The sequence below is a fragment of the Typopeltis vanoorti genome, chromosome 12 (genome assembly GCF_054136105.1).
Source record: "Typopeltis vanoorti isolate ZY-2024b chromosome 12, IOZ_Tvanoo_1.0, whole genome shotgun sequence".
Taxonomy (NCBI): Eukaryota; Metazoa; Arthropoda; class Arachnida; order Uropygi; family Thelyphonidae; genus Typopeltis; species Typopeltis vanoorti.
Window position 1 is genome coordinate 91105969 of NC_143560.1, and position 16755 is coordinate 91122723.

Consider the following 16755-nt stretch of genomic DNA (forward strand, 5'->3'; position numbering starts at 1 on the left):
TACTTCCTCCACTCACTGCCATTTGATGGGCTTCCATCCTCTACCAGATTTGAGATCTAAGTCTCTTTAAATTTCTGGATCATTCTGCGTAAACCATTTGCAGTCACAGACCCATTTTTAATCCCTTTAATGTTCGGAATTTTCATGATGCTGTCAAGGCACAGTTGTTATTTTGGTAAAACAACTTCATGAGAAGTGCACAATCCATTGGTAATGGTGACATTGTGCTTTAACACATTGTCAGGGCTCACAGGCAATGAACTGATGCATTCTGCAGCTACCTGCTTTTATAGAAGCTTCTTTTGAAGCATGCATCGTTAAATACTCCACAATATCATTTTTTTCCCATGACTGCTATTTTAGCTCTCTAATTTGCATAAGCATATATGCCAGCTATGATAGCTAAAGTGCTACATATAATTTACGTGTAGAAATGGGTGCATGTTTTACTCTGGATGGGGTGGTCATAAATCAATATTACATCAGTGTAGTTCCAATCTTGTGCATGGACTGATGTAAAAAAATAAAAATAAAAACAAAAATTGTGTGTGTGTGCATACATGTGTTTGAATGAACAAACATATAGATAAATTTTGCTTACCTGTAGACAAGGATTCCCTCTGCACAAGTGAAACTGATTGTGCTTGTTGGCTGTTTGATGTCACAGTTCTAGTTATAACTCCTCCAGTTTCATTAATTCTTGAAGTCAATACTTTTTCAGTGGGCACACTTGAAGTTGTAACAGAATTAATAAATGGAGATGTAGTTAATGTTTCTACATATCCTGTACTAACACTACTTGCTACTGCACTCTCAGTCACATGCCGAAAGGCCACCACGTGAGAGTTATTTGAGGGAGAATTAGCACTAGTGCTAGGTTGCTGCCCAGCTACAGAGGAGGCACAAGAAACCTTCAACATAGGCAATGTCCTTTTCTCTTGATGGCTGGAAGTAACAGGTTCTGTTCTAATAGCATTAGATGAAACTGGTAACGTGACACAGGGATTATGTACAGATGTGGCAACTGCACTTGGAGATAAGTATGTCTCGCAACTGGAAATAGAAGACATAGCTACCTTTTCAGTCATTTCAATAATACCTCCACCAGTTAAGCTCTTGACATTTTGGCTCCAAAATTCTTCTTTTCCTTTTTTGGAATCCCATGTACTGTCAGTTTTATTATTTCTTTTACTAGATGATTCACAGGTTCGTGGAGACTGCAGAGAAGCACAAGCAAATGTATCATTGAATTTAATACTCCGTGGTGAACGCACCTTTCTCTGAAAAGATTTCAAAGGTTCAACAGAAGATGAAGTATCGTGATTGTCCTTTATATAGCTATAAGAGCGATTTTTTACATCCTCCTTCCTTGGACTAACTACAACTGCAGCATTTGGACCACGTAGTGATATATGTAAAGGAGGCACTCGTGGTTCAGATGTAACCAGAGTGGAACTGGTCGTATTAGCTTTCTTAATATTTGGAATACTGACAACAGCAACATCTATTCGATGACCTGTCTGAAGACTGCTATCTGACTTACGCCTTTCTCTATTATCAGTTTCCTTAGATTCCCAAAGAGCCTTGGGGTCAAGCTTTAACCTTAATTTCAGTTTCTCGCCTGGACCAGTGGTCAAAGAAGCCATAGCCGAAACTGATTCTAACTTTGATTCCTCTTTTGAATTTTTTGCAGCTAATTCTACTTTACACTCAGTTTCTTTGTTTATCTCAGCAGATCCATATTCAGTTGAGGACTGAGAAACATCAGTATGAGATTTACTAATCCCAGAATCAGTATCAGAAGAAGGATTGTTATCTTTTCCACCATCAGAAAGACTTCTCTCTGACTGGCCATTCTCAGAGGTGTCCACTTCAAATTCTGAAAAAGGAGGAACAGAGCCAATTGATTCTTCCTCTTCCTCCTCATCACTTGGCATTGGTTCTAACTGTCCTGTGAATGGATTAATGAGATGTTTTGTTTTGCCATCAGTAGACGGTGGTGGTGATGGGAAAGGATTAGAATCAGGAACAGAACTACTTGGAGACATTTTGCTCTGCATCTTCGGACTAGTGATATCTTTCACGTTTGAATACAGCAGACCAGGATTATTTACTGGAGAAGTAAAGGAAGAAGCAGAAATAGACTGAAGAGTTGTATGTGAATGTCTTGTAATGTGTGGAACTCCAACAGGAATTCGAGTATGAAGGGGAAGATTTCCAGTGTGAACCTGAGGCTGACCTTGAGCCTGAGGATGAATATTCGGTATTGGAGGCTGTCCTTGTGGTTGAATATGGATACTAGAAACCTGAGGCTGGCCTTGTGCCTGTGGGTGGAACTTAGGAATAGGTGGCTGCCCCTGCACTTGTGGGTGGAGAGTTGGTTGTACTTGTAACGTAGAATGAATATTTGACACAGGAGGTTGACCCTGCGCATGGGGATGAATACTTGGAACAGAAGGATGGCCTTTGGTTTGTGGGTGGATACTGGAAACTGGAGGTTGTCCCTGGGTATGGATGCCAGGTACTGGAGGTTGACCCTGCACTTGTGAGTGAATACTGGACATTCGTGGCATGGGAGGTGATAAAGAAATGTTGGGAATGTTAGGAAGTGTGACATTGAAAGATTGACTAAGCACACCCAAAGGATCAAAATTTGTTGACCGTAATCCTGTACTGGACGGCATGGCAGAAGGAGATGTATTTGAAGAAAATGGTGGTGATGTCAAACCTGTTTCCTCTGCAGTCTTATCCTTGGGTTTTCTTGGCTTTCTTTTTCTCTTTGGAGCTTGGTTTGAAGCTGGAGCTGGTGGAGGCATTAACTTATTATGCTGATTACTTGATGATTCACTCTGTAGTAAGTTTACTAGCAACGGGCTAGAAAGAGCAACATTTGCACGAGATGGAACCGTAATTGTATTAGAAGTTGTCACTCGAGAAACTAGACTGTTAAATACAGAAGTAGGTGCTGCACACTGAACTTTTTGAAGAACAGGACTCAGAGATGGCTGAGGAGAACTTACTGAAGATGGAGAGGTAGCACTACTAATAGATGTGGTAGTCTGAGAAACTGATGTACTTCGAACTGTGGCTGAAGTTGAAAACTGAAGAGAAGGAGATGAGAATGGGAAGCGGGAGGAACTACTTTGAACATGAAGACCTGGCTGGAAATGGGTAGAACTATGCTTCGTGTTCATAGCATGAGTCATGCTTGCAAATGGAAACGGTCCAAATCCACTCTGGGCTCTTACAGAAGTGGTATGTGATACAGAGGATCCACCTCCACTAGAAGCAGCAGCTAAGAAAGGTAATGGCTCACTGCTTGAAGGAGCTACAACATTAGGAGAACGGAATCCCATTTCTGAACGAGCAGTAGCTACCTGGCTTCCTGTTCCCACTTCAGCAGATGTTTTAATTGCTCCAGGACGTCCACTATGTTGGCTCAAGTACTGAGCAATATTTTTCCGTGTAGCTTCAACATTACTAGGCCCAGGGACAGCCTCTGACCCAGGCAGGTCAAAAGATGTTGTTGACAAATTGTTGTGGTTATCTGGTGTCTTCCTAAGGATAATTTCCTGTGGTTCATTATAATGATGACCTGCCAGAGTCAAAGTTATCACCTAAAGAAAGAGAGAGAAAAAATGAAAAAAAAATTGTTTTAAATATATATATATAAAAACAAATGTTAATAAATGTATCAGAGTTGTAACATTAGCAGAATACTGCCTGCATAATTTTTTATTTTTTTTTTATATTGTTCCCAACCACGAAAGACTTCAATAAACCTATAGTACATTCATATCATGGGTGGGTATTTCATATTCGAAACGATCATAGTCAGCTATCCATTTCTGAAAAGACTGATGCAAAGGATGATGAGGGAAAAAAATACAAATGGTTATGGCACCATTAGGAATCTTACTACAGTTGATTCTCATTATAGCAAATGTTATAACAAACTCACTCACTACAATAAACTACTGAAAAGTCACAATACTATGCTGAAGGAAATACTTTAAATTCAGTATCACAAACTATCCACTATAAAACAATTCTTGTTTCTAGGAGTTTGCTATAGTGAGAGTGAACTGTATTTACTGCATTTTTTGTCAAAGTATAATATTTATAACTATTTCAGTTTATTTTTAACATATAATTTTATATGTTAAAAACAACATCATATCCTATCTCATATCAAAGGCACATAGAATGACTGAAGAATTAAACAGAATTAAAACACTTTGAAGAGGAGAAAATGAAATAATAAAATTTGATTATGCTGTGTGTCTATTTATAGAGCATGATGAATTATTACTGGTTGAAGTACAGCAATGCAGTAGCAACTCAAGTGCTAAACACAAGAAGTTCATGCACAGGTTACCACACACACACACACACACACACACACACACACACACACACACACACACACACACACACACACACACACACACACACACATGATGATATCAAAAATATCAAATGATTTAATATATTGTATGGAAATTATTAAAGAGTTTGTAAACATCAAATGATACATTTGATGCTTGACACAGTCATAAGAAGCATGCATATTTTCCTCTTCCTGACACTCAGAAAGAGGTGCATTGAAGAAACAACTTGTGCATTAAGTTTTGGCAGATATACTTGGTAAGGCAGTCAAGGACATGTTACAAATGACATTAAGTAATTCTGGGATATATAAATGATTTCAAACAGAAACTATTTTTAATAGCAAGATTTTTTCCTATGGCTCTTTATGACACAAGGTCAATGGGCTGAATATAACACTATAGTCCAGGAAAAGAAGTACCAAGATGTGGCACCATGTGGAGCACCTAATGGTAGACAGACTGTGTTATGATGAGAAAGTCAAAACAGTAGCACCTTATCTCAAGATGAGGTTCCATCTAATCAGCAGGATCCACAATCACTTGGGTTTTCTAGAAAAAGAACTACATGGAATAGGATTTAAATATTTACATGCCAATGTTTCATTAGCTCAAAGTATTATCTAAACATATGAAAGACACAAATACTCAACAAAGAAAGAAATAAAGAGCACTGGCTGTTGCATTTCTCATAGTGATCTGAAATTATTGCTGAAAGGAGGATAAGATTTGGAAGATAAGGTCCAAAATTTGTTTAAAATTGGACCATCAGTTCTATTACAATTATTAAGGTTCTGTAGAACTTGAGCCACTTCCAAGAACAGTCTGTGATTTAAACTGCACAATAACTTGGTTTCCTTCAAAAATAGCTTTAAAGAACTTTGAACTTTAAATGAAAGAACTTCTACCTAAATTAAATCAAAACATAAAATAGACAAGACAGATAAAGGAAATGCCACAATAATCCTAAACACAGTGAACTAAAATAATAAAATAAAAGAATAATTGTGAGATAGGCCAATATAAATATATGCAAATAAACAGGAACATCCACAAATTCAATAGAAAAGAAAATCTTTTATACAATACTATAAGTTAATTTACTGAAGTTATGGATACATTAAAGTAATACAGTAAAATCTCAATTTAATGGACCCCAATTCAACAGACATAATTTGACAAATAAATACAGATAATGAAATAATTAATAATAAAAAAAAATATATGATGGTTAATCAGAAGCGATTAGCAGTGTTTATAAATTGCGTCTTCGGAACCAGAAGAGGTTATGAAACCTCTGATTTCCGTGAAACTTTGATGCGAGCTGGTGATAATGACATTGAACAGTGGCTAGACATCAATGAGGGCGATCCAGGCTATCAACTTCTCAGTCAGGAAGAGATTGCTGAAGATGTTCTATAGGGCAATCAAGAGGTTGATAATGAGGAAGAAGAAGAAAAAGCAGTTCCAGCTGGTTCAAGAACACATGGATGACATCATCTCGTTCATAGGCACATCTTCAGATCCAGAGGTGATTGCTTATTACGAACATTTTCGGCAATTTTGATCATTAATTATTAAGAATCAGTATAAAAGTGGAAAGCAACTGAAACGTGATGCTTTTTTTCAAGCCCAATCCTCAGTAAAATGGTATTTACATAAAAATGTTTGATTTTCAATGCTATTCCTAAGATTTGCGATTTAACGGACTTTCAATTTTAAGGACAACTCTTAGCCCCTAATAGTCCGTTAAATCGAGACTTGACTGAAGCAACATATACCAAGGCTATATATATGATCTACCTAAAGTCCACATATCTGAAGTTTGCTGCACCTTATTGGAGCAATTAGTTGTCCTACCTAAACACTTAGCATCAGAACTTAACAAACACACTGGAAAGGCATTGGCTTCTCACAATACTGCATAATTTAAAACAGCCATACACAATCTTTAATTAGAGGGCAACAATAAATTAAGTTCAACTTGGATACTCTGTCCTGTTTTTATAAATATATCAGCAGATGACCAGAGCTCCTTTCAATAATCTTTTCTCTAGACCAGTGTTTACCAAACTTTCTTTATCCAAGTATTCCTTTTAAACTGTTAGTAACACCAGCTACCAACACAATACCCCTCCCTCCCAATCAAGAAAAGGCAATTTGGGAGAAGTTATTATAATATTACATTCAAATGTGAATAATTACAAAGGTATTTAATTTTTAATATTTGCATTATAACTTACAAGCATACAAAACATTTCTTTAATTATGGAATAAATTTTGAGCTATACAAATTCAATATGCATACTGTAGAAACAAAAATTATGAAATTTAGCAGAGCGTTTCTGACATTTGGTGAAAATTGTATTTAATGCAGATGGCTTGAACTATGCTGTTGAAACACGATCATGTCTTCAACAAGACACAGCTCTAATGGAGGTTACATGCCAAGAGCCATATTTTGTAAGTAATCAAAATTTCTTTAAAAAGAAGTGCCTTGTATCCCCTAAAAACCTTTTGTACTGTAATATATGTGACCTTATCATTTCTATTTTTATTTACATATACTGTTAATATCTCGATATTGTTTATCTTTATTGATCTTATATCTTAGCTTATATATATTTCTTTAACTTGATATTCTTTTTCCATTATTTCCCTTCTTTATTGTTCTACCTTTCTTGCCTGGGATCTCCAGATATTTATTTGATTGAAGACTGCGCCCCTGAAATTCCCTTATATGCAAAAGAAAGTTTTATACCCTAGTAGATCAATTAATCACTTATATCCTATTTTAGCCAAGGTTTGCAGTCATGACAAATTTTACTCATAAATCACTTCTAATCAATGGGGTTCCAGGTCCGAAATAGTGTTTTTTTTTTTTTTTTTGACTCAGTGCATTGCAAAAAGATTGAATCGGACAACTATTTTTATCAACAATAACAACAAGTTTAATTTCTGATCAAATAATCATATCACATGAAATCGCAAGATATTCATTTATGAAAGGTAATTCTTAGTCTTTCTCAATCACTCAACTTGGTTTCTAATTATATTCTTTTGCACTTAGTTAGACTTTCAGACAGCATACTTTATATTAAAACTATCAGTTTTAATATAAAGTTATACACATAACATGAATTCATTAGGTGCGCTTGACATTCCCAATTTAGTATCTATCAAAATACAACATATGTGTATACAAATATATCTCTCAGAATCTCATTCCTTTCAAGTACTTAATCATAATCTAGGCAATAATATTTATACAATCCACCTCATTGAGTTTCAAACATTCCAATGGTATGATATCAGAAACATACTCTATCATAAAATTCAATCATAAGTACACATATAATCAATCAAAGAAATTTCAATAGCTCAATATTTTCTCCCAGAGATTAACTGCGCTCATGTTTCACTCATTAGCTATTTCACACTTTTATGAGAAATGTCAACATTTTAAATACTGTCTCCTTAAGCTAGACAATTTAGCAGTTCGATAGGGAATTCTTTCTTAAATCACAAACAAATTATGAATAAATAGACTCACATGGGTCTCTTCCTATCTTGCACGTGTCTCCTGTCCTTTTTCCCTTTTCTGGCACTCGAGGGGGAGTTTCTCTCCTCCGTTCCGTGTTTTGGAATTCTCCTCGAAGTGTTATAGGGCACTGATGAATAATCGTGGCAGTTGGTGGGATATAGGGTAGGCTTTTCCGACTACTTGAACTGCCCGGCAAAGGAAATCTGCATAGGTCAAGTCATGTGCTTACTCGATGTCAGGACCAATACGGCAAGATTTCTCCTTAACTTATCACCTCCGGATATCTTCGGCTGTGACTGGAACGACTATCAGTGGACAGGCCTCTCCGTCTTCCCCACTGGAATTTTATGACACCTCGGTCCTCAATCTCTTGTGGATGGATCACTCAGGATGAAGAAAAGGAAGCCCTTCTCATCTTCGAACCAACCCTTTTATACACCAGAGTCCCTGCACCTTTGATTAAGTTTTTGGGACCCCTAGCATCCCCGTGCGAGTCTTGCTAGTAGTTTGGAGAACCCTGTATAATGTTTCTCAAAAATTCGCCGACAATCTTACTTCCTCCCTTTACTGCCTTAATCTTGCCTACGGGCCTTTTCTTTTGATTCGCGCCGTGCCCTTTCAATATTGACCTTGAAGGTCACCTGCGATGGGTCTTGCACACAATCTTCAAAAGACATGCCGAATTTCGGGCGATGTTCTTGGTTTCAATACTTCTACATCCCTTCTTAAATAATGAGTGAGTTAATTCCCTTTGGGCTTATTTTGCTCTTCATACAGATGGTTAAAATATACATTTTTACAAAAATATTCAGGTGAATTCCTACTGTAAAAAGTCGATGTTTTTAGATAATTTATTTTGGCAACATCAAATTTTTACAGTACTACTGGGAGAGGTAACCATTCCCCACTTTGTGAAAGAAAGTGTGGCATGTGTTTCCTAGACGTTTCAGGGATCAAGCACCACCTTAAATCAGGATATTTTACTTAGAACAACCAGCTCTTAAAACAAACTGAAGATGAATGAGGTCTCCATTTTCATCCCCTCTGCTGCTAACTTATATACATGGAATCTTGTGAAATTTTGGGAAGAATTTAGTCTTCACCCTAACCAAATCTGGTTGAGAGAAATAAGCTATGGCTTTACTATATGGCCCATAGACTCTTTTGAACTAGGAGCTTTATTTGATACTCTCACTGCAAGACACTCAAACAGTTCATACTTGTTTGGCCTACCATAAATCTACAAGCTAGCATCACAACCCTGTCCAGACACTAGAGATTTGAAAACTTCAAGCTCTAGGATAGAGCAAGATGTTGGAAGTTTTTTCATTTGGTTAGACTATAAATTATATATTTAGTTTAACCCTTTATCCAAGTGTAAGCAAACAAAGTTTGCACCTGAAGTATCTTCAGGACTGGGACAACTTGTGACAAAGGTGGACTGACTTCACATCACTTGCCTTAGTATCCCATAATGCAAAGCACATCTCCTTGCAGACATGTATAATGCTATGCATCATGAGAAGGGTCACTACCCAACCAGTTTTGACTTTTATTGAGGTCTCTTCGGTGGGAGCCAGACCCAGAGGAGAACTTACAGGAGATGGAGAGATAGCACTACTAATAGATGTGGTAGTCTGAGAAACTGATGTACTTCGAACTGCAGCTGAATTTGAAAACTGAAGAGAAGGAGATGAGGATGGGAAGCAGAGGGAACTACTTTGAATATGAAGATACTAAGATTGAAGCAATGCAGAAGTCATATTTCCATATATGAATTGCCAAAAGGTGTCACACCTTATTATTAAATTATTCTGGATTAGAGAGAGATGTTGGAAGTTTTTTCACTTGGTTAGACTATAAATTATATATTCAGTTTAATCCTTTATCCAGGTGTAAGCACACAAAGTTTGTACCTGAAGTATCTTCAGGACATGACTTCTGCATTGCTTCAACCTTAGTATCACCTCAGGGTCTACCTCCCACTGAAAGGATCTCAATAAAGGTCAAAACCAGTCTGGATAGTGATCCTTCTCATAATACACAGCATTATACATGTGTTCAAGGAGATGTGCTTTGCATTATGGGATACTAAGGCAAGCGATGTGAAGTCAGTCCACCTTTGTCATGGGTTGGCCCAGTCCTGAAGATACTTCAGGCGCAAACTTTGTTTGCTTACACTTGGATAAAGGATTAAACTAAATATATAATTCACATAATAGAGCAAATTTCATCATTGGGACCAAGATCACATATGGAACAACAGACTTTATTAACATTATTTGAAGAAAATCAACAGATCAAAAACACTCTTGCCAAACTCCTTAAAAGAACAACAAACCTGCACCTTACCCCAGCCAGCATACACCCACACATTCCTATCTTATATCAAAAGCACAATAGACACATTAAGATACCTTCTAGAATGCCATGTGATTAGAACAGTTTACAAACAAACAAAGTTTCTACCCACATGAGGCAGATTAAGGACTGACAGGATTCTCTCTCTTATTTCAGAATGTTTTAGTTATTTTCTCTCAATGCGGCAGCCCAGTATTTCAGAGAGATGAGGAGGACTACAAGCCTCTGTTGTCAAGTCATTATCAACTGTGTGCAGATTTGGATTTGAATCCCATCTATGATGTGAAGAATCTTTATCAGGGCTTTTTAAATGAAGGTGTGTTAGCTGGTCTAATATGAAGTGGCAGAGATTTTCCTCCTAGAAACTTGAATTTTTCATCCTGCAAAGCAGACAACCAGTTAAACATAGCAGTTCTATGTTAGAACACCAGTTAAACATAGCAGTTCTATGTTTAACTGTGTATCATAAGCATAATCAGGTTTCAAAGAAGCCAAATTACTTGGTCGTAACAGGCCATCAATCAAGACCAAATTAATACCAAGGGTATAGCGAAAAGAACTTCTATACTTTGCTGTACGAGTTGTCAAAAAGGTGAAACCATTAAATTACTTAAATATAAAAAGCCAATAGGCTTCACTTCGGCGATGTAACATTATTTAAATTAAGGGGATATTAAATCCCACATTGTTTCAAATATAAATGTAATAAATGTAAATAAATGTAGAATGTAATTTAAATAATGTTACATCGCCGAAGTGAAGCCTATTGGCTCTTTATATTTAAGTAATTTAATGGGTGCACCTTTTTGACAACTTGTACAGCAAAGTATATAAGTTCTTTTCGCTATACCCTTGGTATTAATTTGGTCTACCTACTCACTGATGAGACCTCAATAAGGGTCGAAACCGGTCTGGGTAGTAACCTCCCATCATAATGTATAACATCATATGTATCCTAGGAGATGGGTTTTACATTATGGGAAATGCTAAGAATAGTGATCAGAGTGTTATCCACCTTTGCTACAAGTTGCCCTAGTTTGTACTACGTGCTTTAGCTTACGCTAGTAGTCGCCAATACTTTTATAGTTTACTATATTTGGCATGAAACTCTTTGATTCCGATCTTTGAGTTTCTTATTCTGTTTTGAAACAATGTGGGATTTAATATCCCCTTAATTTAAATAATGTTACATTGCCAAAGTGAAGCCTATTGGCTCTTAATATTTAAGTACAGTACTACATGACTAATTGGTATGTAAGCTGCATATTGAAATAAATAAAATAAAACATTTCAGGTAAGTTATTCTGTAGTTAATAACTATTTAATTTGTTAACTACAACACTGGATGCTATATATATATATATATCAGATGCTGCAGTAAATATGCTATTAGAAATAACAACATGTTATTTTATGAACATTAATTTCTGAAATATATAAATAATTTTGTCCAAAATGGATTGCTTGCACATAGCAGCACGTAATTTTCATAGTATAAACTTGCTTAAATTGTCTAAGACACTCAGAAAAACCGTTTCTTAACTCCATTGCTTCATAAACACATCTTATCAGCAAATATGTTTGTATTTCGTAGATTTAATTAACAATGGTATTGACTTAAATGATTAAATTTAAGTTTTCCTCACTATTTTGATTACAGGTAACCCTCGTACTTATACAACGCGGTATACAAATTTTGGTATCCCTTGTTCAACGCGGTTTCGATATAACGCGGTCTATAATTTCTAGTAACCCTTTATTTAAAAAAAAATTTTTTTTTTTTCCCACATTTTTCACCGCGGGACTCAAAAATCAAATTTTATCTTAGTTAAATTTGTGTCTGCACATATCGCACAAGCAGTAATAAGTATCAAATTTAGTTTTATTGTATCACCGAATAAGGTACTGTACAGAGGGCGTTTGCAGTCTGTGTCATTCTCAACAAATAGCACCATTAGAGACAAAATGGAATAAAAACAGTGCTAACTAATAAATCACATGTCCCCTCTCACAGAAACTACGCTGTATAGACTTAAGCAAAACCATATGTTGCACTGAAACACAGTATCTAACTAAAAACTATTGTCCAATTTTTCAATTATGAAATAAGTGTTTTTTTTCACTGCATTTGAAATTCTCAATGTCATTATGACAGATCACAAAGGCTAACTTGAAATAAAAGACTACCAAGAATTGAAACATGCCATATAATGAATGTGTGAGTTCACCTGTCACCTCAAACGCAAACCAGAAGCCATAAAATTCAACCAAGGGTTGAAACCTTTGTGTGAGTTGAGCCAGTCAGTAATGAGAAGTTCCATCGGAACAATAAATGACACCCTGTTGTGAATGTGTTAAAACTAATAGTGAATGTTGTTATGACAGTTTCAGATGTTATAGAATTCGATTGAAGAGAATTAGCATTTCAACTCAACACTTGTCGGTTGCTTTTGTCTTTGGATCACGCCATCTTTTGTTAATACCGCACCAAAACATCTTTATAGCTGCTGTATTGTGTAAAAAACAAAATTCAGCTTGTACGTATTGTAACAATGAAAAAAAAACTTGAATAATTTATAAGCGTATTAAAGGATATCACCTGTACATTGTTCACGTGCCAGCAAAATTCTCAGACGTGCCACCTCTGGCACGAGTACCATAGGTTCGCCATCTAGGGTTTAACTGAATAAAGTGTTTATTGTTGAAAATTGTCTTAGTTTTCTGCCCGGAAAGCACATTTAAAATCATAAGAGTGTTATTCTCAAGCAGAGCAGTTTATTTTCTGGTGAGTTACAAACATATGTAATATTTTTTTTTTATTGTAAAAGTTTATTTTTATTTTATTGTTTTTATTGTAAAAGTTTATTTTTATTGTAATGGCCACTAAAACTGCAACGAAAGGAACAAAAAATCAAAATCATCATCAAATTCCTGCCATGTACCCACAAGGGGTGTACAGGATATGATAGTACTACATGAAAAAATTATATCATTACTAACTTCCTTTCTACAATTTTCCTCCAAATCAGTGTGTTACTTGTCAAGACTCCAACATTATCAGATCTTATATTTCTATCGTCTAAGGCACTTTGTACCATATCAATCCACCTATATCTTGGTCTTCCTCTGGGTCGTTTTACTGCCAACCTGGTAGAGAACACTTGTTTTGCTAATCTTTCCTCGCCCATTCTGTTTAGGTGACCATATCACCTGAGATTAGCTCTGCTAACGCATTCCTGGATGTAGACAATGTCAAGTTCTTTCCTAATATCCTCATTTTTAATATGATATTGCCATTGATGCCATCTGTTCACGCCTCTAATCTTTCTCAGGACTCTCATATCTGCGGTCTCTAGTCTTTGGTCAAGTGTTTTACTTCTGACCCAGCTCTCAGATCCATAAGTTAAAACTGGTTTGAACACTGTCCTGTATACAGAACACTAAATTATAGCTAATTTAGTGTTCTGACTAATTTCTCTCTTATTCCATATGAATTTATTCAGTTGACTTCCTACAATAGCAGCTTTGTTGATTCTGTTGTCAATTTCCATATTTAATTTACCATCTTCACTAAAAATCGTGCCGAAGTAGCTGAAATGTTTTACTTGTTCCACAGATTCTTCATTTACAACACAGTTGACATTTTCAATAATTCTGCCTATTTTCATTGTCTTTGTCTTTTTATTGCTAACCTTCATACCATATCTATTAGAACAGCTATTCAATTTAGTCAGAGAATCTTGCAGACTTGTAGCCGATTTATTTAGAAGTATAACATCATCCGCATAAAGTAAAGAGCTAACATTAACATCTCCAATTTTGATATCATGTTTAATAGCACTTTCCTTCATAATGTGATTCATATAGATAATGAATAACAGAGGGGATAATGTACATCCTTGTCTCACACCAGATTTAACATTAAACCATCTTTACTTCCTTCAATTGTAACTGCTGACTTACAACTCAAATAAAGACTAAGTATTGCTTGATATAATGCCCCATTGACACCATATAACTGCAGCGTACTAAATAGCTTCTGTCTTGGCACCTTGTCATATGCCTTTTCCAAATCGACAAAACTTAAATACAGATCTTTGTTATATTCCCATGCTTTCTCGACTATTTGTCGTAAAGTGAAGATCTGATCCTGACAGCCTCCATTTGGCCTGAATCCAGCTTGTTCTTCACCAAGCTTTTTTTCCACAATTCTTCTCAACCGTTTCTCAAGTATACTTGCACCTTGTCATCTGCCTTTTCCAAATCGACAAAACTTAAATACAGATCTTTGTTATATTCCCATGCTTTCTCGACTATTTGTCGTAAAGTGAGGATCTAATCCTGACAGCCTCTATTTGGCCTGAATCCAGCTTGTTCTTCACCAAGTTTTTTGTCCACAATTCTTCTCAACCATTTCTCAAGCATACTTGCATAGATTTTGCCAGGAACACTCAGTAGGGAAATACCTCTGTAATTCTTACATTCAGTTTTATTTCCCTTTTTATATATGGGTACTATGAGATCTCTACTCCAATCATCGGAAATTCGTCCCTCTGTCCAGGCTTTCTGAACTATGCAGTGCAGCCACTGTAAGACTTTTATACCACATACTTCAGCATTTCTAGTGGAATATCATCAACTCCTGCTGCCTTTCCACATTTCAAGCCTTTGATGGCTTTTTCTACTTCAAGTATGGATATGTATTCCTGACTGCATGCCTGGGCAATGTTTTTTACCACTGTGCTGTCATCACTGATTGTTTCATTTAGCAGTTTTTCAAAGTAGTTTCTCCATACTTCAAGGATATCTTTTTCTCCAGTTTTCATGTCACCTTTATCATCTCTAACTCCTTTTACAGCACTCTCTCCTCCATTCCTAAGCTTCTTCAACAACCTCCAGAATATTTTGCCACCTTCTTGATATTTATTTTCTATATTCTTGCCAAAGTCCTCCCATGACTTTTGTTTAGCTAGTTTCACACAGTGTTTAGCATTCTTGCATTTGTCTCTGTATTCTCTAAGAGCATAAGCTGACTTATTTGCCAGGAACTTTTGATATGCTTTCTTCTTTTCATTCACTGATTGTTTAACTTCCTGTGTCCACCATGGAGTTCTAATTTTTCTATCCTTGCAGACAACTTAACCACATGCCTCTCTAGCTGAATCAATCAAAGCTTTCTTCAAGACTTGCCACTGAATCTCCAAGGTTTGATTCCTGTTCTCAAACTCTTTCATTTTTTCTTCAATAATCTTTGTGTATTTTAGTCTACAGTTCACATCTGAGAGATGCTCAACTTTTATTCGCTTTAAAACTTTCTTACATGTTATTCTTTTCAATATGGAATTCAATTTTATCCTGCTCAAGACTAAATAGTGATCACTTCCAATTTCAAATCCTCTGTACACTCTGGTGTCCTGCACCAGGGAGAAAACATCACCATCAACAATAACATAGTCAATGAGACTTTTCTTATTCCTAGCCTCTTCTTTCCATGTGAATTTGTGCACATTTTTATGTTGGAACATGGTGTTAGTAATAACCAGTCCATGTCCTGAGCAGAAATCCAACAGATATTTGCCATTATTATTAGCTTTGCTCTTTTCTCCAAATTTTCCCAAAATATTTTTGTATGTCTGATAATCATTTCCTACTCTGCTATTTAGATCCCCAACAAGGACCAACTTTTCCTTTTTCATTGTATCAGTTGCTTTTTCTAAAGCCTCAAAAAATTCCTCCACTTCTATCTTAATAGAACCTTCTGTGGGACCATAGCTACAAATAAGTCTCATTGCCCAGTTCCCTATTCTCATATTTGCCCACATTATTCTACTTGAGACTGACTGCCATTCAAGAAGATTAGCCTCGTATTTTGTGTTGAATACTATGGCTACTCCTTCTTTTCTTTGATTGTCATTGCCTGAATATAACATTTTGTATTTATTGCTCAGAAAGATCTCACCAGTTTTGGTCTTTTTTGTTTCAGTCACCCCTATTATGTCAATCTGGTACTTATCTAATTCCTCAGCTAGCTCCATTTCTTCCATTCAGGCTTCTTACATTGATAGTACCGATCATTAACTCTGGTGATGTAGAGTTGGGGTTTGTTTTCAGATTTGTTCCAGTAGCTGACTTTTCACTGTTCGCTCTGGTTCCCTGGCGAAAACAACGGGGGGCTTGTTTAACCAGGTGACATCCCCAGCCGGCATGAAATTTTGTCATGTTGTACCATCATTTTTTATTTTGGTTTAACCAATAAGAATACAATTTGGTCGGCTAAATCCCAAATTGCCATCCCAAACATTGAAGAGGAAATTCATTTCTCTCGAAGAAAAAGTTAAAATCTTGGATTGGTTGAAAATTGGAGAAAAACCAGGAGTTATTGCAAGGACTCTGAATTTAAATAAATCAACAATTCGAACAATCAAACAAAATGAACATAAAATCCGAGAAAGTTTTATTGCT

The 16755-nt window shown here is 36.1% G+C and overlaps 1 protein-coding gene across 4 annotated transcripts in view; it reads right to left on the bottom strand.

Annotated features, from left to right (window-relative positions):
* Positions 1–16755, bottom strand: part of LOC150100998 (uncharacterized) — a 402791-nt gene that overhangs the window by 252121 nt on the left and 133915 nt on the right. For all 4 annotated transcript variants that reach the window (XM_090402275.1, XM_090402273.1, XM_090402274.1 and 1 more), the window contains one exon: positions 602–3617. In XM_090402275.1, coding sequence (XP_090258401.1) covers positions 602–3617 — 3016 coding nt within the window. The remainder of the gene's footprint in view (positions 1–601; positions 3618–16755) is intronic.